This window comes from Urocitellus parryii, chromosome X (genome assembly GCF_045843805.1).
Source record: "Urocitellus parryii isolate mUroPar1 chromosome X, mUroPar1.hap1, whole genome shotgun sequence".
NCBI classification, from domain to species: domain Eukaryota; kingdom Metazoa; phylum Chordata; class Mammalia; order Rodentia; family Sciuridae; genus Urocitellus; species Urocitellus parryii.
Window position 1 is genome coordinate 80,423,640 of NC_135547.1, and position 24,971 is coordinate 80,448,610.

The window sequence follows — 24,971 nt, forward strand, 5'->3', positions numbered from 1 at the left end:
CCCTGGTCTGTGGAAGGCTAATTCCATCCTTAGCATGGGACACTGAAATCCAGAAAATAGAACAGAGCTCCTACAGACTATGGTCTAAACCATAGTGAGTGTTGTAAAAGTAGAACCTTTTAAACAAATTATATATCCCTCCCTCTGAAATAAAATCCTGAGCCCAATGCTCTGGTTGCCAAATTAAAGGCTTAGGGGATATGTCAGGGGTCTTCCCATTTTACAGTTGTCACACAAGAATTCATTTCCTTTGTATTTTGGCTCACATATTCTACTTACCACAAACAGTTCCCATTTTAAAGCTTAGTTCAGTATGAATTATTCTGAAAATTTGCTTAATATGGCCTGGCAAATTGAAAAAAATGAGTTGGAATTTAAATATAATATAAGGCATCTGAATGGAGTGGAATGAGAACTGGAATAGAAGCTAGAACACATGGGTGCCCACAGACATCTTTCCCTGCTCTGGGTCTTTGTTTTCCTTGCTTGCAAAGGGATGGGGCTGGCTACATGGTTTTCAAGAAAGGTCCCTGCCATCTTGAGCTTTCTATGATTCAGCAATTCACCCCACATGCATACTTAGGCATTAGAACATAAGAGGTGTGTATTGTGTAGTAGAGTTGGGAGAAGATAGTTTGGAGAAATAAAGGGGGTAAATTGCAGATAGAGTTGCTAATTACTGGGCTGGGGCTGGGACTCAATGGCAGAGTGCTTGCCTAGCATGTGTGAGGCCTTGGGTTCGATTCTCAGCACCACATAAAAATAAACAAATAAAATAAAGGCATTCTGTCCATCTACAACTATAAAAGATATTTTAAAATATTGCTAATTACTCTATTGGTGATAGAATAAAAATGTTTCCTTTGCTAAGAAGGATAAGATCCAAGTGATCCTGCATCACTAATGCCTTTGAAGCCCAACCTCTTCATGCAGTATAGTTGAAAAATCTCCCAAGGGTTGGGGATAAACTAACAAGACCTTGGATGGTTACAAACCAGGCTTTCCCATTTCTTAAGCCTGGTTTTGTTTTCATTGCAATGTATTCAGCAGGTTAGACACAGGCTTCTACCTGCTCTCCTACTGGCATGTGAGGACAAGCAGGTACAGAAAAAAATGATTACTATTTCACTCTTCTATTAGTTTTCTTAGTTTTGTCACACAATTCAACTATAAAACCTAAACCTCAAAAGGTATGCATGTGCTGTTACACAAAAGTCAATATACAAAAGTATTGCTTCCGACTTACTATAAGCTTTATCCAGACCAGACCATTTAAACATTGCTCTAACTTGGCTTTTCAGTTATAAACAACGGGAAATTACCAATTATTGGCTTAAAAGTGAGACTTCACAAAAGCTTATTTATATTTACCTTGATTTTTGTCACACTCTTTCCACTGAGGAATCCGCCCCTTAAATGTGTTTTTTTCATTTTCTGCAATGAGTTCCAGAGACAGTAAGAAACAGCTCTGGGAGTGCCTCTGGGCAAAAGATAAAGGAGGTTATAGCTAGTGGAAGTGGTAATTAGAGCCAATTACAACCTGACTTATCTGCTTTGTCATTAAAATGCCTGTCAGACCTCTCATTTTTCCAAACAGAGGAAAAGAAAAGGTACAGCTTAGTGGGGGAGAGGGTTAGCCAAAGGGAAGGGATTTCTAATGCTGTTCACAAACTTACCCTGTAACCTTAGACAAACACATAGCCTTTTGGCTTCACACTGCTTTGCTCAAAGTTTAACTCTGGGAGCTGAAAGGGACTTGGGAAATCACCTGGTTCAGACCCCTGCCTTCTATGGTTAAGGTATTATTATAGTCCCATATTTTAAAATGAGACATGAAAGATCCGGAGAACTTAACTAGAATGTCTTCTGTCTCTTAAGTGTAATGGATTTGATTTTGTTCTTTTAGCTTAATTGTCATGAGGAGAATGTAATTATTCTCCTCACATCTCTCACAGATATGTTGTATACAGGTTAACACATAATAACCACAGAGCACTTTGAAAACACTAAGGGAAGCTTATAAATATAACATTACCAACAGAGATACTAGCACCGTGAATGAACAAGTCTCAAGGAAAAGTAACAGGAATGGATCTAGCTCTTTGAAGATTTGACTTGAGGAAAGAGAATTATAATCAAATGGACCAACCTCACTTTCTGCAAATAAGTGTAAGGGTATAATCAGGAATAATAAAACTTAAGAATAGGAATGCCAGTAATGGAAATATCATGAAGCTTGAGAGAGTAATCAAAAAGAATAAGTGACTTGGGTGTGGTGGCACACGCCTGTCATCCCAGAGGCTGAGAAAGGAGAATGGCAAGTTCAAGGCCAGCCTCAGCAACTTAGTGAGACCCTATCTCCAGAGAAAATAAGGGCTGGGGGTGTAGCTCAGTGGTAGAGTACCCCTGGGTTCAATCTCCCCCAAAGTAAGTGAACTTTGGTATGTAAAATCATAAATCCTGAACAAAGTTGGGCTCCTTAGGGGAAAAGCAAAAGGAAATAACTGATTTTTCTTACATACGATTTAAAAAGTTCACTATTCTATACAATTTCTAGTGACTTTTTTTCCCCTTTGTACTTCAAATTGTGTGTAGTCTGGTCACTGAATGCCTGGATTCATTATCTATCTTCCTGTCTCACATCTTTCTTCACCTTGCATTCTAACCCATTCAAATTACCTCAGCCCAAATCACCATCTTTACCTGCTACTTTGAGCATTTTATCCGCCTCACAAACCCTTGTTATCCTCATATATTGAATTACTCATTCAGGATTTCAAGGCCATCAGTCCTCTCCAATCTAGTCTGTCTCTTTCCCTATCCTTCCCCACCTTTGTTCCCCTTCAATACTATACTTTCTCCTCATATATCTGAAACAAATCCCATCCTTGCATTTAACGAGCCATCTCTCTTCACCCTTCTTGAAAACCAACACGCATTTAATGTGAAGACTACAGGGACGGGGCTGGGCATATTTAATAGGTTGAAGTCTCTTTGTAGTCATCTGATATGTTTTGCTGAGGCTTATGGCCAAGCTCCTCTCTCCCTTACATATTTCTATCAAGGAGAGGAAATAAGGGCAGAACATCCAGCAGAAAAAGTGTTGCAGAGTAGATTGCTTCTGATATGTTCCGAGTATTAAAGAGGACCCACCTACAGAATTTTAGAATTTGCCTCAGCTAGGGGACCACAAGTTGGAGGCCAGCCTAGACAACTTAGGGAAACCCTGACTCAAAATATAAAAAGGGTTCCTTGGTGAAGTGTCCCTGCGTTCAATCCCCAGTACAAAAAAAAAAAAAAAACAAAAAACAAACAAAAAAAAAACACCAAAACAACAACAAAAAAAACCACAATTTGCCTTAGACCTTCATCCTTTCAAATAAAGTTGTAACCTTGTTATCTTTAATAAGGGCCTCAATTATTTACTCTCCTCTTTGGTGTTATGTAATGGTCACTATCAAGAAATCTAGATCCCTAGAGTGAGAGGAGGAAGGATAATCACCTTAGCTTAGTAGATCAGTGTGTCAGGAAGGTTATTCCAGAGAGAGGATGTGGCAGTATATATCACAAGGGAACTGTATGGCAATGCATACCCTGGGGAGTAAAACTTTTAGGGGTAGGGTGTTATCCCACTATTAGATACAACACTAGTGATACCAAGAGTTTGGTTACCTGGCAAATATTGAGATTAGACACAGTATATATTTTGGATTTTTAATTTTTATTCACCCCCATATAATAGCATATATTATAATGTTGCACAGATGAAAGCATTTCTGAAATGTGATCAATCCTCTGGGATTGGCTCAGATTATAGACTTCTGAAAAGTATCAATGGTGGAAATTTTTGATTCCCTAAGGGTAGATTTGACTTGGAGATAGCTAAAAATCACTTCAGAATGAGTTTGGTAAAATATGGTGGGTAATAACCTGCACATAATTTTCAGTGAAATAAACTTATAAAAGGATTGACGTATTTTACTGTGAGAACAGGTATCTACAACCTCACAACTTGCTACCCTGAAAGGAAACAAAGGTTACTGAGATAGGTAAATAATTTATTTTAAAGTTTGGTTTGGAATACAAAAAAAGATCTAAATTTGTGACAAAAGAGGGAAAATGAGAATAGCTAAGGGAAGTCTGTAAAATACTCAGCTTCTTTGAGGCCAGGCAATACAGTTTCCATCTACCTGATATGACTTCTAGATGGTAAGAAGCTTTTGAATCAAGTGTGGGTTGGTAGCCCTGTTTGACTTAAATGAATGATACAACTGTTGGGAAGCAGGAAATGGTGCTGGATTACACACAGACAACCAAAACTAACACAAACACACATAGGCTTCCTGGTATGTAAATTATTTTTGAGGTTAGAGATCTCCTTTTACAGAATTTAGTATATTACAGATTCAAAAACCAAACTTCTTGACCTCCCAGTATTAAATAACTAACTGTGCAAAAGAACCACCATTAAATAGGACATCAAAAGCTATACATTTTCTATAAAACAATATGTGCACAGATTTTCAAAGCTGTGAAAATGCAATAAAGAGCACAACACATTTTGGTCACTTTATTAAATGACATTAAATAGTTTTAAGTTTCAACTACTAAACAGCACTTTGAATGGTGAAAACACAGATAGTATATTGTCATACTTGAATGCTTTTCTTTAAAAACACAATTCCAGTCCTTATATATATTACAAAACAGCCTTAAAGGAAGAAGTGACATCTTTTCTACAGTACTCGAGATACTCAATACAGAACTGAAAAGCAGTCTAACAGAAACAAAGGCAAATCTTCACAGCTGTATGATTTCAGCAGCCAAAGCTGGATGATGGACTGAAACATTACTATACAACTGGGACAAAACATATACAGTATCACAATACTAAGCAAAAACGCTTTACACCCAAAGAAATAAAACAGGTTACAAAATGTGGAGAATTTAGCAGGCAAAACTGTATTACAAGCAACATTTTAAATCGTCATGTTTAAGCCATTGCAACTATTTAAAACATCTAAAACAAATATAAAAATGAGTTTTTTAGTATTTTATTGATGTGATTTTGTCTTTAAATATTTGTTAAACTTGATGTTATACTCAAAGTACATATTATGTAGCTAAAATGTCAAGTGAGAAGAGTGTATGCAAAGTGGTCCAAGTTTTATTTCAAACTCTCTGATTTCCAATTAATCCTTCTAAGTATTATTCTTTCAGTCATAGTTTCATCCACGGTGAGAAAGGTTTAGAAGGTTGCCTAAATTTTCACTTCTATGTCTTTGAGTAAATAATTAGACCATGTTGAAAATTCCTAGGTCTAGTAAATCAGGTTTAAAGTATTCTGGACTTGTAGAAATACCAACTGATAACAGTCAGCCAGAGCATTCTGCCTTCAAAAATTCACCTCATAAATCTTCTTTTTCATTTCTTTTAAAGCAATAAACACACATCTGCCCCCACCCCAATTAAATAAATTTGATTGGCTGGCATAACATCCAAATACATGGAATTTGTTAGTTATGTCTTACCACAGGAAGGTTGGGGGGAGGATGGATCCACCAAACCTCACAAATTTTATATCATAAACCTAGTGCTCTTGGATGGTTTACCACTAGTTCTTCCAAGATAAAAATGGAAATCTCTTTATTATCCAAATAACTCAAAACAGTTTTAACTAACATTAAACTCATTCTAATCCAGTGATACCTAGAACAAATCCTCCACCTGGCTTTCTTGTTTTGCGAATTCTGTAGCTATTTCTACTACCTGTCACATCACCATCTCAAAAATGGTTTTACCATGTTGAGTTGACTCCCATAGTCAAAAACAATCGTTTCCTTTGAGGAACTCAAGCAATCAAATCAAACACGAATAAAATTATAGGTCATTTTTTTTTACAGACCCAGAGGAATAAGAACTGTAATGATTTTCTCATAAAACCACATGAAAGGGTATTAGATGAATTCATTTGATCAGAAAATTGCCTCAAAGATCTAAACTTAAAAGATATCAAACAATTTAAGAAAATGTAAGGAAACTGGGGGAAAGGGACTTGGTGATGAGAGAAAAGAAGAGCATAGAAGCCAGTGATCCTTATCTTTAAGAGGAACTATTTCACAATACTGACAGTACTGGGAATTGTTAAAGCACATTCCTCATGTGAACTTAAAGTCAGCAATGGTTCTGCCATTTTGATGTTGTTTATAAAACAGGGTGTGAATCTAACAACCACAACTTCAGTGTTAACCTCCTAAAATGCTAGAACTTGATTTTCTTAGTCCACATCCCACTGCCAGCAACAGGATGAAGCACTAACACTGGCACCATGCAGTTAGGAGATGTGCTTTATATTAGTGCCAGGAGAGAGAAAATTCACGTGTGGAAGATAATCCACAACCCTGAAATTTTACCAGTAATTATTTCAGCACATATAACTGAAAATAAAAAAATGGCAGAAAGACTAAAGAAGAAAAAGGAATTCTCTTCTTAGGTTGTACTTAAGGCTGTTTATACAATGCTAAGATAACTGCAAGACTCCTCCAACTTTAGAGCAGTAGTATTTAAGAATATTGCACACAATTCTGTGTCAAAGATAACCCTTAGTTTCTAACTTTCAAGCACAGAGATGATATAGCAGGAGCCCAGTTTCAGACTTCAGTCAAAGGAACATTAAGACCATTTCAATCACTCTAATCAAGAAATGGATTAAGTACAAAAGTATTTCATAACTTGAGGAATCAACTCTAAGAACTCAGCTGTGTGTTTTCATATGTAAAGAACGAATATATAAATCTTTATTCTTTCCTAAATTCATTAATTTTATGACAATTTTATGGTTGCTAAAAGCAGGCATAAAAATTTAGAGAGGAAATCTGTGGAGCTGTTACTGTTATGGAAAGACTTGTTTTCACTGAAAACAATTTGAAATATCTTCTGTACTCAATGTGTGTAAGAAGATTCTAGGCAACATCACTGACAAATGTCAGGGAGAAATGGTATGCCCTATTTAAAAAAATTTTAAACTAATATGGAAGATTGGCATTTAAGGGGACCAAACTATTTATACAGTTGAGTTCTGTTAAGTCATTGATTCCTAAAAAAATAAAAGATCTTTCTATGATTTTAACAATCCTTTAAGCTTTTAGTGCAAAATCACATTGATTTCCCTTGGGAAGGTCCTGGATTTTTGCTTCTCATTGGGGGTGGTGCTCGCTGTAAGGGTGGTGGCTGCATACCACCAGCCACGGACTGATACATTCCTCTCATATCAATCTGCTGGTAGTTAGAAGGATTCATGATTAAATTTGGAGGCTTTGGCATCATGAGGTGACCTAGTGTTGCTTGCTGATAAGTCATTTGTTGCTGTTGCTGCTGATTGTACTGCTGCTGGAGCCTCCTGTTCATCAGTATTCGCTGAACACAGCTGATTAACTATAGAGAGAAAAGGGAGTTGTTACAAGTGCATGACCTGTCTCAAAGAGGTAAGTATCAAGTTTTGAGTTAAAATCAATTTGTTAAGGGGGTACCATACCAAAAGGAAAACACATTATTGTTATCACCATTACTAATTTGATGGCATTCACAGGACCATTACTGTAGAAACCAGTTAGTAACACCATTTAGGGCTAAATTGTCTTAATGACTTGACTATTGTATTGCAAGGAGCATTTAGGTTAGTTGCCATAGTAACCTGTCCTGTACTGTGATTAGTCTCAAGTATTAGTTACAGCACGTTTTGTCAAATCTCCTTTCTTTGTCCTTCTTTTGAATATTTCACATGATGACAGACAAATAAACATTTCAGTGACAAACACCAAAGGGAAAAGCACTTGTAATAGGAATAATTCCTACCTGAAATATCTCAGATTTCCTAAGATCATTTAAAACCACACAATTCTGCCCTGCTTTCTAAGTAAAATTCATGCCACAGAAGTTGATTCCCTGGTGTCAAGAGTTGAAATTTCCCAGTGCAAGGCAGATGGCTGGCAAACAACTGAGCTGGGGAAGATGATCAAGGATCCTGGAATATCCTAGCTTTTTGAAGAACTATATAATTTACTAGAACTACTGATATATCATCCAGAGCTCCACTTCTTATTCTCAAATACACTGAAAAGAATACTTTTTTGAAGTTGTTTAAAAAATAGCAAAGGTGATGAAAGTCTGGCAAAACTCCTATATACATATCCAGAATATACAAAAACTTAAAATTATATGAAACATATCCTGCACAAACTGCAAGAATATCCATTTGGGAAGTTGTTGCTCCTTTGTAATGAATATATTATCTTTCCTCGATATTACTAGGTTTTTGACAAATTTTTTTCTAGAATACCATCCATTGCTTCACAGGAGGGCTGACACAGCTGTCATGCAAGCCTATTATTACAAATTCAAGAAAATTAAACATAACCTAGAGATAGTCAGAACTCTTACCATCTGTTGTTTTGTCAGTACATCATTGTAGATTGCCTCTCTTCGTTTTACATCAAGCTCCTGGCTGGCTTGTCTACTTAATGCTAATGCCTGTACTTGGGCCTCTGAGAGATTCATGTTTTCTTTCCACTAAAAGAAAAAATTTTTCTATTTAATCCTTATAGCTGTACAACTGAGAGAAAATAATCACGGTACTTAAAGATATTCAGGATTTTACAAATTCTCTGCCACCCTTCTTTCCTTTATTTTTTTTCCTAAAGAAAACAGGGATGTAAAAGCAGGGTTCTAAGTTGTTCTATGTTGTGCATGGGTTGGTTATCTCTGGAATGAAAAAAAAACTATTTGGATTTAATTTTCATAATTGGTAATTAAATTTATGCAAACAACATATACATCTCTATGGTTAATTTCTTAATTCTTAGATTCTACCCATTTCTCTTTTGTGCCAACATCTATGTAAAATTGCTGAATTATAGTTTGGGACTACTATCCAGTTTACTAGTACTTCACTATTGCAAATCAAGCTGTAAGAATTATATTCTTTCCCCCACAAAAGTAGTAATGCAAACTACAATTAAAAATTAAGACAAATGATATGTGGGGGGAGGTACAAAAATTTGAGGTTGAAATAATACAATTGCCAATTAGCTTACAACAGCTGAAATTATATCTTCAAGAGGCTGAATCCTCACTGCTGTCACACTGTTTGTAGCTTCTACAACTTTTTCTCTTCCTTGGTTAATGAGGTCCTAGAAGAATGTAAGAAATAAGTTAGGGCAGAAAGACAGCACAGTTTTAAGGTATAGGGATCCTTCCTCTTGCCGATTGATAGCACTTGGTTTTAAAATCTTAAATAATTGATGGGAAAAGCAAATTTCAGCTTCAGTAAAGAGGAATAAAACCCATCAATGCCAAAAGTGTCTTGTTAGGAAAATAAAAACTTGAGTTTTATTGTACCAATAATTCAGTCATTTAAATGACTACATAAACACATTTAAAAAAGGAAAACACAGATTCAATTATTAAACTACTAGTATAATAAAACCCAATCCTAGGGAGACCAGTACAGACAAGGAAAGAAACCTAAGGGAGGGAAGTGGAGAGAGAAAGGGTAGATACCAGGGAACAAATTGTATTTTTATATTGTATGTATGTATGAATATATGATAGTGAATCCCACTATTATGTGTAATTATAATGTGCCAATTAAAATGGAAAAAACCCTCAAACCCAATGTTTCCTATTTAATTCATAATTGATTATAGTTTTAAATCACTTATTTGACAAAATTGAGTATTATATATTTAGTAGTACTTCTACATTGTATTAGAATATAAATAGGCATGTACTTATCCTACTTTCAAATATTAAGAATGGAATGTGTTTATTTCAAATATTTTATAACTGATTAAAGTGCTATTTCCCTAGCCATTCGGCTGCCCTATTGTTCCTTAATTAAAATAATTCAAACTGCATTAATTCAAGGACTGATTCCCTTGTGCTCTGAACAAGCTGCATTTTACTATAATATATTGGTTCAAAAGGGTCAACAAATAAAAAAAAAATTTCTTGGTCTATTCAGAGGTAATCTTTTGGAGAATGTGATATTCCTGCATAGGGAACCCTCAACAACAAGGCATTTGAAATTGCCTTTAATTCATGTTAAACTACTTTTGTACTTCACGTCTTACCTCCAGCTGTTGATTACTCATTGCTGACAGGGCTCCCAAATTGAAAGGAATATAAGGAGTCTGAGCATTGAAAGTGACAGGGGGTAAATTGGTCCCAGTTGGTATGTTGAAACGCATGGTCAGTCCCTAAAAACAAAAAAAAAATTATGCACTTCTCACATTGTGATTTAAAACTTGAAATTCTACATCACCTACTGGTTTAGAAAAGAATCCATGTTCTCAGATCTAGGAAATTATTAACACTCTTCCACACACAAACAAAACACCCTTTTCACCCGAGACCAAGATCTTATTACATGGAAAGCTTTAACTCCTAAAGGTGTATTCTTTTTTTTCTAATAATTCCCACAGAATGAGGCAACTCAGTGATTTCTGATGGACTCCTAACATCACGTTAACATTAAAGAAGTTTGGTACAATGAGTTAGGAGTTTAAAAAGGATTCAGGTATTAGGATAAGGTTTCCCATGCTGAGGCACATTTTTTTTGCTTTAGTGGGTTGGTGTTTAAAACAAACATGGAATTATTTTAATAAAGTTGCTGCTGGAGATGGCACTAATATCCAATAAGAAAATACTTTGGATTCTGGTATTCAGCCAAAATTTAGACTTCATGGTATACATGCTAAAGCAACTCCTACTTCCAAACTCTAAGCTCCTGTATGTGACTACATATGGTAGTAACAAGCTAAGTAATGCTAAATATGTAGCTTCCTACTCAACTTTCAATTCAGCAACTGCTAAGAAGTGGGGTTACTACTCTTTAAGTGTAAACTATTATTTCCCTATGTCCTCTCCTACTTTACTACCAAATGTATGTGTAGCCAATAAACTGATACTCAGAACTGGGGACCCTGTACCTGAAGACCTACTATATTATTGCCCATTTCAAATGTGACCCTTTTCTTCCTCACTGCTCTTTCAAATGAAGTGTTTTTAAAAATTTTATTTTCTGTGGGTCTTCTTGTGCTGCCCAGGCTGGTCTGGAACTGCTGGCTCAAGCAACTGCCCTACCTTAGCCTCCAAAGTAGCTAGGATGACAGATGTTTGCCCCTGTATCCAGCCTCAAAAGCATTTTTAGTGAACTACCTTCTTTTCTGCTTCATATTCAGCCCAAGCTGCTTTTCTTTCTTCTTCAGTCAACTCCTCCTCTTCTTTGTGGTCCAAAAGAGAATCATGTTCATGATATCCTACAATGTGTTCTTTATGTATTTGAAGAAGTTCTGCAAGTATAGTATCCTGTTTAGAGGGGTTGAAATAATAGAGAATTATTTTCTACCTCTGTCTCACGTCTCCATAGTTTGCTGGTTAACTGTTAAGACTGCTTTTCACATGTCTAATATATATTATAAATGACTTAGGAACAGTCATAAAACATGCAACAGAGCACTCTTACATCAGAATTTCATGTTTACATAACATGTTTGAGAGATGCAATTTTTTTAAATTTACCACTTTTCAGTTTTCAAAGTCTTTTTTCCCAAACTTAGAAAAAAAATTTGTTCATATACCTTTTGTGCTTAGAACTGAGTTGATAAATGCTAATACAATTCTGTTTAAGTAAGTGATTATAGTGGATGCCTGTGCTAAAAATCATGGCTACTCCTGTTCATACATATGTAACAACTTTATTTTCGCAAACACTTTAGCTATCAAGCACTATACTAGCAAAAACTAAATCTAAATTAATTTAAACAGGTACAAGAAAGTTTAACTGGAATATATAATCTTTATATTTCTATTATAAAAAAGTCAAATATAAATTGCACTGTTAAGGATCCATGAGTCAAATTTCAACTGATAAACATTTTTTAAAAACCATGGTATCCTGGGTTAGTCTTTTAAGGTTAAAAATCAAATGCTTAAAAATTGGAATAATCATATTTTCAGTAAGGACACTAAAGTAGCATTCTGTGTCAATAAAAACATTAAAATTTAAGAAAATCACACATGAAGACCTGAATATATAAGACACACTAACTCATTTTTTAAAAAGATTTTCCATGTTTTAAAAAATAAGTTCTCCAAGAATACACATTCTAAATTGTTAATTCAGTAAACAACATAATGATCAAATGTAGGTAGTGGAAGGTATATAGCACATTAAATTAATTCTAGTGATACTTAATGCATCCATTTTTACTACAGAGAAGACCCACATTTGAAAAGAATTTTCTTTACATATTTAATCACACCAAAATGTCTATTAAATAAGTCAAGGTGAAAAATTCAGATCATGAGGCCTTAAGTTTTCTTCTATACAATAGCAAATACTGACATTAATTCTATATATTCTAACATTTATATCATGTAAACAACTTTTTATCTAAACAATCATGGAACCAATTTTCTTAATAGACACAGCTGTAATTGAGACTATATAATAATTCATGTTGACATGTAGTATGTGCTACTTCCTTTGTTAGAAAGACTAAAGAGACTGTTAGAAAACACTAAAAGATCATACAGCTGGGTGTGGTGGTGCATGCCTGTAATCTCAGTGCCTCAGGAGGCTGAGGTAGGATCAAAAGTTCAAAGCCAGCCTTAGCAACTTGGCAAGACCCTGTTTCAATATAAAAAAATAAAAAGGGCTGAGTTCATTCCCTAGTACCAAAACAAAATAAAACATACAAAAGGAGGGCTTCAAGGAAGTTCACTGGTAGAATACATAGATGCCAACTTTAGTTCCTTTGAAAGTTAACTAAGCACTTCTCTTCTTTTTTTGGGGGGGAGGGCAAGGTACTTGGGGATTGACTCCAGGGCCACTATACCACTGAGCTACATCCTCAGTGTCAATGGGCACCCCTCTTTTTAAAATTTATTGATATGAGGTGCTGAGAATCAAACCCAGAGCCTCAACATGCTAGGCAAGTGCTCTGCCAATGAGCCACAACCCCAACCCCTTAGTCCTTTTTATTCATTTTTATTTTAAGACAGGGTTTCGCTAAGTTGCTGAAGTTGGCCTGAACTTGCGATCCTCCTGCTTCAGCCTCCCTAGTTGCTATGATTACAGGAGTGTGCCATTACACCTGGATAAATACTTCTCTTCTTATCCAGTGTAGAAATCTGCTATCCAAAGGTGTGGCCTATGCCACATTGAACAAATTTAGTATCACTAGATCAGTCTCTAAAGTTACTGACCAGGCATGTAGGAAAAAAACACCTGTTGCACTGATTCACTCCATTAAAAGATAACATTTCCTTAGATGTGTGACTCTCATGTCCACCTCCCAAAAGCATGACTGAAGAGAAAGGTATAATACAACAAGATAACACTCATATTTTTTTTTAAAGTAACCATGCCAAATACAGTTAGAGAAGTCAGATGTTCTACAATATAACAAATAAATTACAAGGTTCAAATGTACTATGGATAATCCCTAATTTTAATTCTGCCTAGCAATAAATTATGATCTTAACCACAGTCAGTACCAATTCATTTCACTATGAAAGCTACCTAAGCAAAACACCAAAAGTACTAGCAACCAAATTATTTCAGTCTGTGCCACTGATTTATTCTCTCTATAAAACTGGGTCTTATTATAACTTAGCCTAACTATGAATTTAAATTAAACATGGACAAAATATTTTTTGCTCAGAGGCCTAACAGGATGATCTCAGTATAGCAGAACTAAAGAAAACATCCAACTCTTGGAAAATGAACACTATATCCATTAAGTATAGTATTTATTTATTAATTATAACACCACAATTCACACATTAATTACTTTTTATGGTTGAAGGAAAAGCCTCTCTAGAAATGCATGTGTGCTTGTATGTATACACATACACTCATATATATCCTTATAAAAATATCTCAGATATCAGGAAGCTTTATCATGTCAGTCTTTAGCATCTTATAGTCTCAAAGCCCAAATTATCTTAGAATCAATAGAAATTAAGGACCAGAGAGGAATATTCAATCTTTCAGTCACACAGGTAAGGACTAGCTAGGAATAGAAACTAAATTTAGAGAATCCTAACCTAATTACTGGTTAAGTGCTTATTCTAACATACTATGAGGAATGTTTGTTTTCTTGAGGTATGGTTCCTCCATTTCCCAGATCTACTCTTTTAAATAAAAAGATAATCACCTGAAGGATTCTAGTAGGTTTATTTCTCTATCACATTTAACAATTTTATTCTTTTGGAAGTTTTTTTTAAGAACAAGCATATATTAATTTAATAAAAGAAAATATAAAAACATAGACTAACAATTCTCAGAAAAAAACCTGTGAAAAGCTAGTTCACTCTTTTACTATAAATCTGACATGCACTATTTTATAATTTTCATCTTTAGGAGTTATTAATTTGGGGAATCCCTGATTTTAATGTCTTCCCACCAATTCCAGATTTAATATCTACCCTATCAAGTCAAATCAAACATGATTGCCTAATTAAGGTCAGATTATGCTGGAGGTTCAGCTCTGCCCATAAAATAACATTCCTTTTGCCCAACTGATGATTGAAATGCCAGGAAGTCAAAACAAAAGTTAATGTGACTTGTTTTCTACCACTACAAAATTTTGGATTATTTGCTAAAATATTACCTCCTTCTTTCCATCAAACCAAAAAAACTTCACATTGTTTCTATTGGCTACCATAATCACTCTTTTCAATTAATTTTTTTAAAAAATTAATGAAAATAATACTAATATCTAATTACAAAACCTAGATATAACCACCAGTAATATTAATTATCTATTACTCCACACATTAATACACACATAGCTTTGCACAAAAATGGGATTATGTTGAAGTGGTAGTTGGGATTAGTAGGCATGCCCCACTGTGCCTAGCTACCTTCTTTTAAAGGCTGAACAGTACTTACATTATATATATAAACTTTATCTATTTATTCATTCCCTTAAGAGTTATTTTAAGACAATAAAACTGTTTCCTATTTTAATTATTATCAAATCTGCAATGAAATTAGATAAATTTTGGTGTATTTTAGTCACTTGCCTATATAGTAATCAATAATACTCAAAGACTTAGGTATGCTCGCCATCATCTTCATTTTAATACAGTACAAGTAAGTTAACTGACTTATTTTTAAAAACAGAAATTGTTTATACATTTCAAAAGCAGAAAAACAGAAATCTTTCTTCCAGGGTGCTGTGTAAGACACAATTTTCTGCATCTTCCCCTTTTAAATTAATTGCAGCACTCGATGAATAAAAAAAAAATGAGATTAAGAGGGCAAAAAAATATTTGGAACAGGATCCTCAGGTTATTTCTTCAAGGAAAAACAATTCTGCAAACTCCAGAGCAAGCTATAAAAGTTAATAAAGAAAAATTTCATCCTAATATACAACACAAATCAGTGCAGAGGTTTTGCTTTTCCCCCTTTAAAGAGCAGCATTTATATTAGTTGCTATAGTAACACTATTATTGAAAACAATACTGGAACAGAATCTATAATCACTAAGCCAACAGTCATCAAAATGAGGTTTAAATTACATCCAAATGTGTACCTTTAAATTTCTTTGTCTAAACTTTATTTTTCCTTAAATAAGTGAAAAAGCCAACAAGCTGAAAAAAAGCATGGTCTATATTTTAGTTAACAACCTAAATTAGTTTAAGCTTTAAAAATGACTAGTTCAATTAATAAGAAAGCAAAATTAATGATAAATTAAAAGTTTAAGTTAATTTATTTAGAAGTTTAAAGTATTTGGCAAACTGACAAAAATTCCCATCTAATTAATTCTGAAATTCAACCTTGAAAATAAAATTGTTAAAAATAATCAAGACTTTGCCTGAGGGTAGGAGGGGGGGGGTTTGTCACGTTTCAAAAATATTTTGCTTGCCATCACTTTGAGTTTTACAATTTCTGGAAATAAAATGTCACTAGAATACATAACTACCCACTCAAGAGGTTATGAAAATTCCTTTTATTAACTTAAATAAGTCTACATTTTTAGTAAAGAAATTTAATATTCTGGTTCAAAAAGCATCTACTTTCAAATTTGAAGACCATTTCTTCCAAAACTATGCTGGAGAAAAAAAAAAGTTAGGCATTTGATAAGTAACTAGAGAGCTTACTGAATGAAGTTCACATAACACCTCGTATCAGATTTTTGGGTCAAGAGCACACAACCTTTGCCAGACAGCATTTATAAATATACCCTGATTCCCAAATTGCTGGTATGAATAAGATAGTGACAACTACAGAACTTGTCACTTTGAACGAAAGAAAACGCAGGCCTGCCAAACTGACTTTGGTGGAGGGTAAAGCCTCCTTTGATAAGAATATTTTTTTTTCTTAATTTAATATTTAAAGAGCCAGATACTATATTTAGTATTTAACCTTTAAAAATTGATTACCCATTACAATTATTACACATGCTACTGTGAGGTGGAGAACTGTCATTCTGGATTTTATATGACTGCAGAGATTTTCTGGAGGTTGTAACTTTTAAAGCAGAACCTGAATGGAAAATCAATTCTTATCATACACAATCTGTATTAATCATCTTTACTTCACAATGTTAGATCCTCTAACTCAACTATAGTATATTTTAACAAGAAAATAGAATACATACAAAATAGGAATTAAAGCAGCTATTTCAAGTTATATCATAGGGTTTTTTTGTTTGTTTTAGGCAGAGCTATGGATTAAACAAGTTATTATCTGAAAGAAAGAAAACATTTGAAGAAAATGATTTAAAATGATATAAATAAGGTCACCTAGTAATTCTTATATTGACCAATTCTCTTGTGGAATTTACATTCCAAAATAATAGAGTCCAAAATAATAAATCTGATGTAAAAAACTTGGCTATACAAACACGAGTAATTGAAGAGACAAAAGTGAAGAGGTATTCAAACACTTAATTCTCTTAAAAGAATCACAGTTTCTATTTTCTTTTTTTATTATTGGTTGTTCAAAACATTACAAAGCTCTTGACATATCATATTTCATACATTTGATTCAAGTGGGTTATGAACAGTTTCTATCTTCTGCTGCTCCTCCTTTAAAGTGTTAAAAGACTTCAATTTTACTTAGCCAACATAACCAACAGAGTAATACCACTTACGCTATTAATATACAGTTATTGTGGCACTAAAGTTCTTGTATTAATAAAGGATTACTGATTATCCCAACATGTTAGTTACATCCTTCTGAACTCCTATAATACAAAATTTTATGACTACACTTCTTGGAATATAAATACCAATATAATGCTGCTGGAATCAACTTATCTGATTTAAAAAAAAACTGTCAGTCTTAATTTCAGATGAAAAGTTTAATGAAATGATTTAAATGAAATATATAGACAGATATGCACATACATATAAATAAAAAGGTGGTAACTTTGTAAACTGGGAGGGTTTATGTGCAGTTGTTAAGATCATAGGCTCTAGAGTACTACAGAAGTTACAACCTATGTGGCTACTAAGCTTTTGAAATTTGACTAGTGTGACTGAGGAACTTTGAATTTAATTTTAGTTTTAATGTAAATAACCACAGGTAGTTAGTGGCTCTTGTATTGGTGATATTATTTTGGCAGTGCTGTGGATTGAACCAGAGCCTTTTACATTTTATTTTAGGCATGTGTTCTACCACTGAGCTACATCTCAAGCCCCATGGCTGTTGTATTAGATGAACACTGCAGATTTAGTTTTAAGTGGATTTAAATTCTAGTTCTATTTCCTAGCTTTATGTCCTTGAGTAAGTTACCTCTGTGAGCCTCAGTTTCCTGATCTGTAAGTGGGATTAGTAAGTATCTATTTCACAGGATAACTATGGAAATTAAATGTTACATATGAAGTGCTTAGCACAGTGCATGGTCTACCAATGATCTTTGTGTTGTTAAATCTAATGGTCAGGCTGAGGACATAGTTTGGTGGTAAAGCATCTGCCTATTAGCATGCATGAGGCCCTGGGTTTGATCCCTAGTAAACACAAATAACTAAATGAATGAATGAATAGTCAATTCTCAGGCATCTTTTCTCACTATCAGTAATATCTGACAGAATTTAACTCTCTTCTCCAAAATACTTTCTTCTTTTGGTAAGCTACTGGGAGAACTCTACCAGTAGTTTTTTTAAGCACTTTTTCTTATTTCTAATATTTTTTCTAAAGGTGCAAAAGCAGACTTTAATAAAAACAACAAACCATCAGCAACATGTTTCCACACAGTAAGGGGTTTTAGACTTAAATCAAGTTTTTAAACTTTAATCAAGTTTTTCTAATAAAAAATTCAAGAGATGTTTGACAGGACAAATTATCTGATGTAGGAATTATTCAAGGAGACCCTAGACTTATGGAAGTCAAAGCTATAGATGGACTAACAAGTTATTATTTGACCTGAGAATGTGTATGTATATATTTTAAATGTAAGTCATGTTTAAAGGACATCTCTCATAATCTAAAGTGAAAAACTTGATAATACTGAGCAATTTATGTAGATAAAGATAAAAATGTTAGTACTGTAGAGAACTTTAAACAAGTTAATGTGTTGCTCTCATTATATAAGAGACTGTTTCTTTTCCTTTTCTTTCTGTATTTTTAAACTTTGCTCTTTAATAATTGGGTAATGTTCAGCCAGGCACAACAGCAAACCCAATGACTCAGGAGTCTGAAGCAAGTGGATTGCAAGTTCAAGGTCAGCCTCAGTAACTTAACAAATTAGCGAGACCCTGCCTCAAAATAAAAATTAATAAATAAGTACATTAAAAATGGCTGGGAATGTAGCTCAATGGCAAAGCAGCCCTGAATTCAATCCTCAGTACAAAAACAAAACACAACAAAAAAGTTAGATGATCCCTTGCCACAGAGTTATTGCAAGGATTAATGAAATAACATTTGCTTGTTTGTGCTGGGGATTGAACCCAGGGTTTCATGCGTGTTAAACACAAATTCTACCACTAAGCAACACCCCCAGCTTAAGATCATATATTCAAAAGTACATGGTAGAAGCACTCAATATATATGAATCCTTTATCCTCATTACCTTGTTTTAATGTTTTCAAAAGATCTTAATGTCTTTTACACATCTACAAACTATTCTTGCCAAACATATCTATCATAAATCTAATCAAGTCTTTAAGATTAATTTCTAGTTTCCAGTTTACAGAATATATGAAAATTAGAAGAGTAAGTTCAAACATACTATCAGGAAATAGTAAAATAAGTACAGAATGGAGGGAGAAGAGGTAACTGCACCAAATTAGAAGATACATAACAACCAAGTGTAGTATGTGTATCTTGGGTGGATCTTGGTATGAACAAAGTAATAAGTAAGATATTTTGGAGACAACCTGAATATAGATGTGTTATTGGAAAATGTTAGGAAATTAGGTTATTCATTTCACAGTATTGTGATTATGTAAGAAATGTCTTAATATTTTAGAAATTATACTGAAGTATTTACAAATTAAATATTATAATGCTTGTAATATATTTCAGAAAAAAATAGATAAGGCAAATGTAGTGAAATATTAATAACTCCTAAATCTAGGTGATTAGTATATGAAAATTTTATATTTCCAGTTTGAAAATTCACCAATTTATCTTATTTTCTTTGTAATAAGGGAGAAAACATTTGTGTAGCAGAATCCTGAGAAAGCTGAAACTCTAAAAGAGATGGTCAGTGCCCTTTTCCCCTAGCTCTGTATTTTATCATATCAAAACAGTAATGAGGGGCTGAGGTTGTGGCTCAGTGGTAGAGCGCTCGCCTAGCATGTGCGAGACCATGGGTTCTATCCTCAGCACCACATAAAATAAATAATATAAAGGTATTGTGTCCAACTACAACTAAAAAATAAAAATATTAAAAAAAAAAAAAACCCAGTGATGTGCTGGGCATGATTGTACATGCCTGTAATCCCAGCAACTCGCCTTTGGAGGTTGAAGCAGGAGGATCACAAGTTCAAAGCCAGCCTCAGCAACTTAGCAAGGCCCTTAAACAATTTAGTAGGATCCTGTCTCAAAATAAAAAAAATAATAATAAAAAGGGCTTGGCATGTGGCTCAGTGGTTAAGCGCCCTGGGTTCTAACCCCGATACCCACCCACCCCCCAAACTGGAAGTAAAAAAGTACTGTGAAATTGAGATCTTAATCCAAGTCAGCCCTCTCTAGATTTTTTTTTATTTTTACAGCTAAACTGAATGCATGACTATATGCCAATACTATTCTAGGACCTTCACATGGGAATATCTAATTTAATTTTCACATCTCTATGAAGCATCGACTATTATTATCCCCATATTATAAATCAGATGACCAAGATGGTGAACCAGCATGGGCTGTTGGTGCTGTCTCCCAAAACCAACCTTAAAGAAACTAAAGAAGATAAAAGTAAATATGAATTTCAGAAGCTTACAGACACATATATCTTTGGAGTGGCAACTGGCATCATATGGCATGTAATCAGTTATTAATCAATTAATCAAGTGGTGAAAATATTTCCAATATGAAATTTACACAAAAAAATTATTTAAAAAATCAGATGACTATTGGGGATAAAAAATTAACAGTTGAGATAACTGAATGGATAGTACAAACAGCAGGAAGGGTGCAACTGAAGAATAACTTTAGAGAACCAGAAAAATCAGACTAAGGTGCTTTTCTAGAAGACAGTAGAAAAATAAGAAAAAAAAAAGAAATAAGAGTAAAAATGAAAAGTTAAAAGATAGGAAGTCTAGCCAGGCACGGAGGCACACACTTGTCATCCCAGCAGCTCAGGAGGCTGAAGCAGGGCATTGCAAGTTCAAAGCCAGTTTTAGCAACTTAGCAAAGGCCCTAAACAACTTATCAAGACCTTGCCTCTAAATAAAAAAGGGCTGGGGATGTGGTTTAATGGTTAAGAGGCCCTGGGTTCAATCTCTGGTACAAAAAAAAAAAAAAAAAAAAAGACATGGAAGTAAAGGAAAAAGAAGGCTGGACTGTGGCCTAGTAGCTCAGTGACAGAGTGTGCATGTAGTATGCATGAGGCCCTGGGTTTGGGTTTGAACCCAAGCACCACAAAAATAACCAAAAGGGGTGGAGGTTGTGACTCAGTGGTAGAGCACTTGCTTGTCATGTGTGAGGCACTGGTTTGATTCTCAGCACAGCATATTAAAAAAAAAAAGATCCAACAATAACAACAACAAATTTTTAAAAATAATGAAAAAGAGCAGGCATTTAGATAATTAAAGGTCTCAAAGATGAAAATAAAAGTGGAGAGGGTGACATTTTGAAGAAACAGTGGACATAATTTTCTCAGAATTATAAATGAAGAAACTGGGGCACAGAAAAGCAAAATATCTTGACTAGGGTCAAGAATCAAAGCCAGGTGGTTTTGCCCTAGAGACCTGTTCTTAACCAATAAGGTATAATGACTTAGGGTTGAAGATCAATAAATTCAGCATGAAAAGTAATTAAAGAGGACTAGGATTAACTTTACTACCCTAGTATTTTATAGTGACTAAAGGATGAAACTTACTTTCCAACATTATATACCTTGATAACATTGAACAAAACCTATAGTACTGATTAAGGATACAATGAAACCACAGAAGAGTGCTTCAGTTTACTTATTTCACAAGTTTAATCATATAATTTGCCGCAGTCTGGCTGGGCACAAATCACGAGCCACTCAAGCAGGAACAAACTTTATTTCCGAACTCCACCAGCACACTCCACACACACTCCCCGGGAACCTCTCTCTAATGCCACCCACATGGCTCCTCCAGGCTCACACCACACCAACCGGAAAATCCCTCCTCCAGACCTTCCCCAACCAACGGAACCCTCCAGGAATCCTCGGGAGAACTCCAAAGTAGCTTGAGAACTCCAAAGCAGCAGAGCCGCCCCATTGCCAGACAGTAAAGGTCAAATATACAATACAATCAATCCAGCATCACAGGAATTATATAAAGCTTAACTCAAATCATCATCTCAATGGTTCGTTGGTGTCTCCTTTCAAACATTCCCTCTGGCAAATGCCAGGCATCATTCTGACCTGCCGTGGCTCTCAACAATAATTAATGTCAGTACAGCATAATGTAGTGGTTACTGTGTAGGGTCATGGCACTAAGTTCAAATGCAATACAGGTGCCACCACTTATTAGCTGTATGACTTCTCTATGCTATAATCTCATCATCTATAAAAATAGAAATAAATTGTATCTGCTTTGTAAGGTGGCTAATAAGGATTAAATTAAATAATGCTAGAAAACCCATTAGCACAGTGCCTGGCATAGAAAAAATGCTCCATAAATGTTAGTTACACTATCGTCATGTAGTGATAGGAGTTGAACACAAGGCCTCAAGCATTCTAGGCAAGCTCTCTGCCACAGAACCACATTCCCAGCCCCAGTTTATTTTTTTTAATTCAAAGTTAGAGATAATAGCAATTGTAAAGAAAAATGATGTTGATATAACACCCTGTATACACCAATATTGACATTTTTAAAAATACAGATTCTTGGGGGCTGGGCTTGTGGCTCAGTGGTAGAGTGCTTGCCTAGCATGTGTGAAGAACTAGGTTCAATCCTCAGCACCACATAAAAAATAAATAGATAAAATAAAGTTATTGTGGCCAACTACAACTAAAAAACATTTTTAAAAAATATAGATTCCCTTTGGGTCCACATCCAGAAGTTCTTAGATGAAGCTACAAATCTGCCCATGGTGGTGATGCATGCACACCTATAATCCCAAAGACTTGGGAGGATGTTAGGTTTGGGGCCAGCCTCAGAAACTTGGCAAGACTCTGTTTCAAAATAAATATAAAAAAGGCTAGGGATGTAGCTCAGTGGTAAAGTGCTCCTGAGTTCAATCACCATATATAAAAAAAGAAAGAAAATTGGCACTTTGCACTTTATCAAGCCTCCTAGTGATTCTGATACAGTTTAGTCCAAGGACTACAAAGGAGAAAAACCATTATTTTAAAGGCCTATCAACCATCACTTTATAACAATCTGCTTGCGATTTTAGAGCAAAAATTCATTATTCATGTAATAATTTCCACTGGATACTCACTTATGTGCTATAATGTATATTATGTCACATATTGGGAACACTGTGATAAAGACCAACTGGTATATTCCCTGCCCTCATATAGACAGTTTAGAGTCTAAAGGGAATAGACAAATATTTTAATTTGACTATACAGTAGAAAAGGATCTACCAGTAAATTCACTTAATCAATGAGCCTTTACTAAATACAAAGCTGGTATTTTAAATGTCGGGATTTCTATGATCTTGAGTAGCAAATACTTCTGGTGTCTTAAACTTTCCATGAGGAAACTGAGCCAATAGAATCTTGTGTATCATTCCCAACAATGCCAGCAAGGTTCTGCTGGCAATTATTTATAAAACAGATTGCCAAGGTTTGGGAGGCTGCCATTTAGGGGCATCTTGGGTACCATGGATTCTGTAACCCAAATGATTTTCCTAAAAGACTTGGTGACTGGCTCCTTACAAAATATCACTATAAATGAAGCATGGCCAGCCTATTAAATATTTATTGTGTGGTGTGTAGAGGGATACTAGAAGTACTCCTCCACTTTAAAAAATTACTATAGAGATATTAGCTTGTTATAAGGTAGATAACTTGTCTAAAGTTGCCTAAAAACACCTTGAATGTTGGGAAGGGTATTCATTCTTAGGTAACTGCATGCTAACTTCATTGGAAGTGATTACCAATATTTAAATATTATCATATTCCAAATCAACTATAATTGATCTCTAGGAGAGTCCAAGCCTCAAATACCTGTCTCTTCTAAAGTCTAGCTAAGATTATTTCCTCCAGCAACTAAATGTCTCTAAAGGATCAGGACCTCCTATAACACCTGTGAAGTTAATAATAATAAAAAAAAACTCAATTCCATATTGCTTTCAAAGAAATGAACCTACTATAAAAGAAATATTAATAATAATTATGGAAACAGAAAACAATAAACATTTGAAAAATTACTATGTACTAGGTAGTATTGCCTCTGTGAGGTAGGTACTATTATATTCTTGAGGAAAGTGAAGCTTAGAAAGTTGATGTGGTGGGGCTGGAGTTGTGGCTCAGCGGTAGAGCACTTGTCTAGCACGTGCAAGGTCCTGGGTTTGATTCTCAGCACCACATGAAAATAAAGTCCAACTACAACTAAAAATAAAATATTAAAAAAAGAAAGAAAGTAAGTTTATGTGGCTTGCCTAAGATTACACCCTAAAAGGTGTTTGGCAGGTTGGGGGGGGGGGGTCCAATATAACAGTTCTTATTATTTGGCATCACATCCCACCAGCAAACACTAAATAGGAGACTTCAATAATCTAAAAAATAATGGAAGATTTAAAACCATTTCTCTTCAGTTTATTGTATTTCCTGGTCATCAATTATTCAGATGACTAATAATTTTAAGCTAGTAAATACAAATTATGAGAATATTACTAGAATTTGTGTCTATAAACAACCAACATTAAACTTGTGATAAAAGAGGCAAGAAGTAGCAATGACATCAAACCTCATATTTTAATTACAAGTATGACTTCTCAGAGGTAAATGTTAACAAAAACTGGGTCCATGTGCCACCATGTGGTTCATATGTCATAGGTTACTAACACTTGCCCTATAATTAATGGGTCCTTTTGAACCTGTATTCTTGAAAGTAAATGTATACTAATCCAAAGAGAGTTCCTGAAATTGGATGATTAGCTATTTCATACTTCACATCAAATTATTTAAATGGAGTATATTTCACACTAGTGTTAAGAATGACTAAGGTAAAACCTTATGTTACCACCCAATGGCTAATAAAACTACACAATAACATCTCTGTTCAGTAAACTGTGTTTTGAGGTATTAAAGTTTGAATACAGGACTAAAGACAAGGGGAGAAAATTGTACACAAAATTAGGG

The 24,971-nt window shown here is 34.5% G+C and overlaps 1 protein-coding gene across 6 annotated transcripts in view; it reads right to left on the minus strand.

Moving 5' to 3' along the window:
- Positions 1 to 3,734: 3,734 nt before the first annotated feature.
- The window catches only part of Atrx (ATRX chromatin remodeler), a 217,620-nt gene continuing 196,383 nt past the window's right edge, over positions 3,735 to 24,971 (minus strand). For all 6 annotated transcript variants that reach the window (XM_026405589.2, XM_026405587.2, XM_077794035.1 and 3 more), the window contains 5 exons: positions 11,218 to 11,367; positions 10,131 to 10,256; positions 9,093 to 9,188; positions 8,440 to 8,568; positions 3,735 to 7,434 (listed from right to left, as the gene is read on the minus strand). In XM_026405589.2, coding sequence (XP_026261374.1) covers positions 7,156 to 7,434; positions 8,440 to 8,568; positions 9,093 to 9,188; positions 10,131 to 10,256; positions 11,218 to 11,367 — 780 coding nt within the window. In that variant the 3' untranslated portion in view covers positions 3,735 to 7,155. The remainder of the gene's footprint in view (positions 7,435 to 8,439; positions 8,569 to 9,092; positions 9,189 to 10,130; positions 10,257 to 11,217; positions 11,368 to 24,971) is intronic.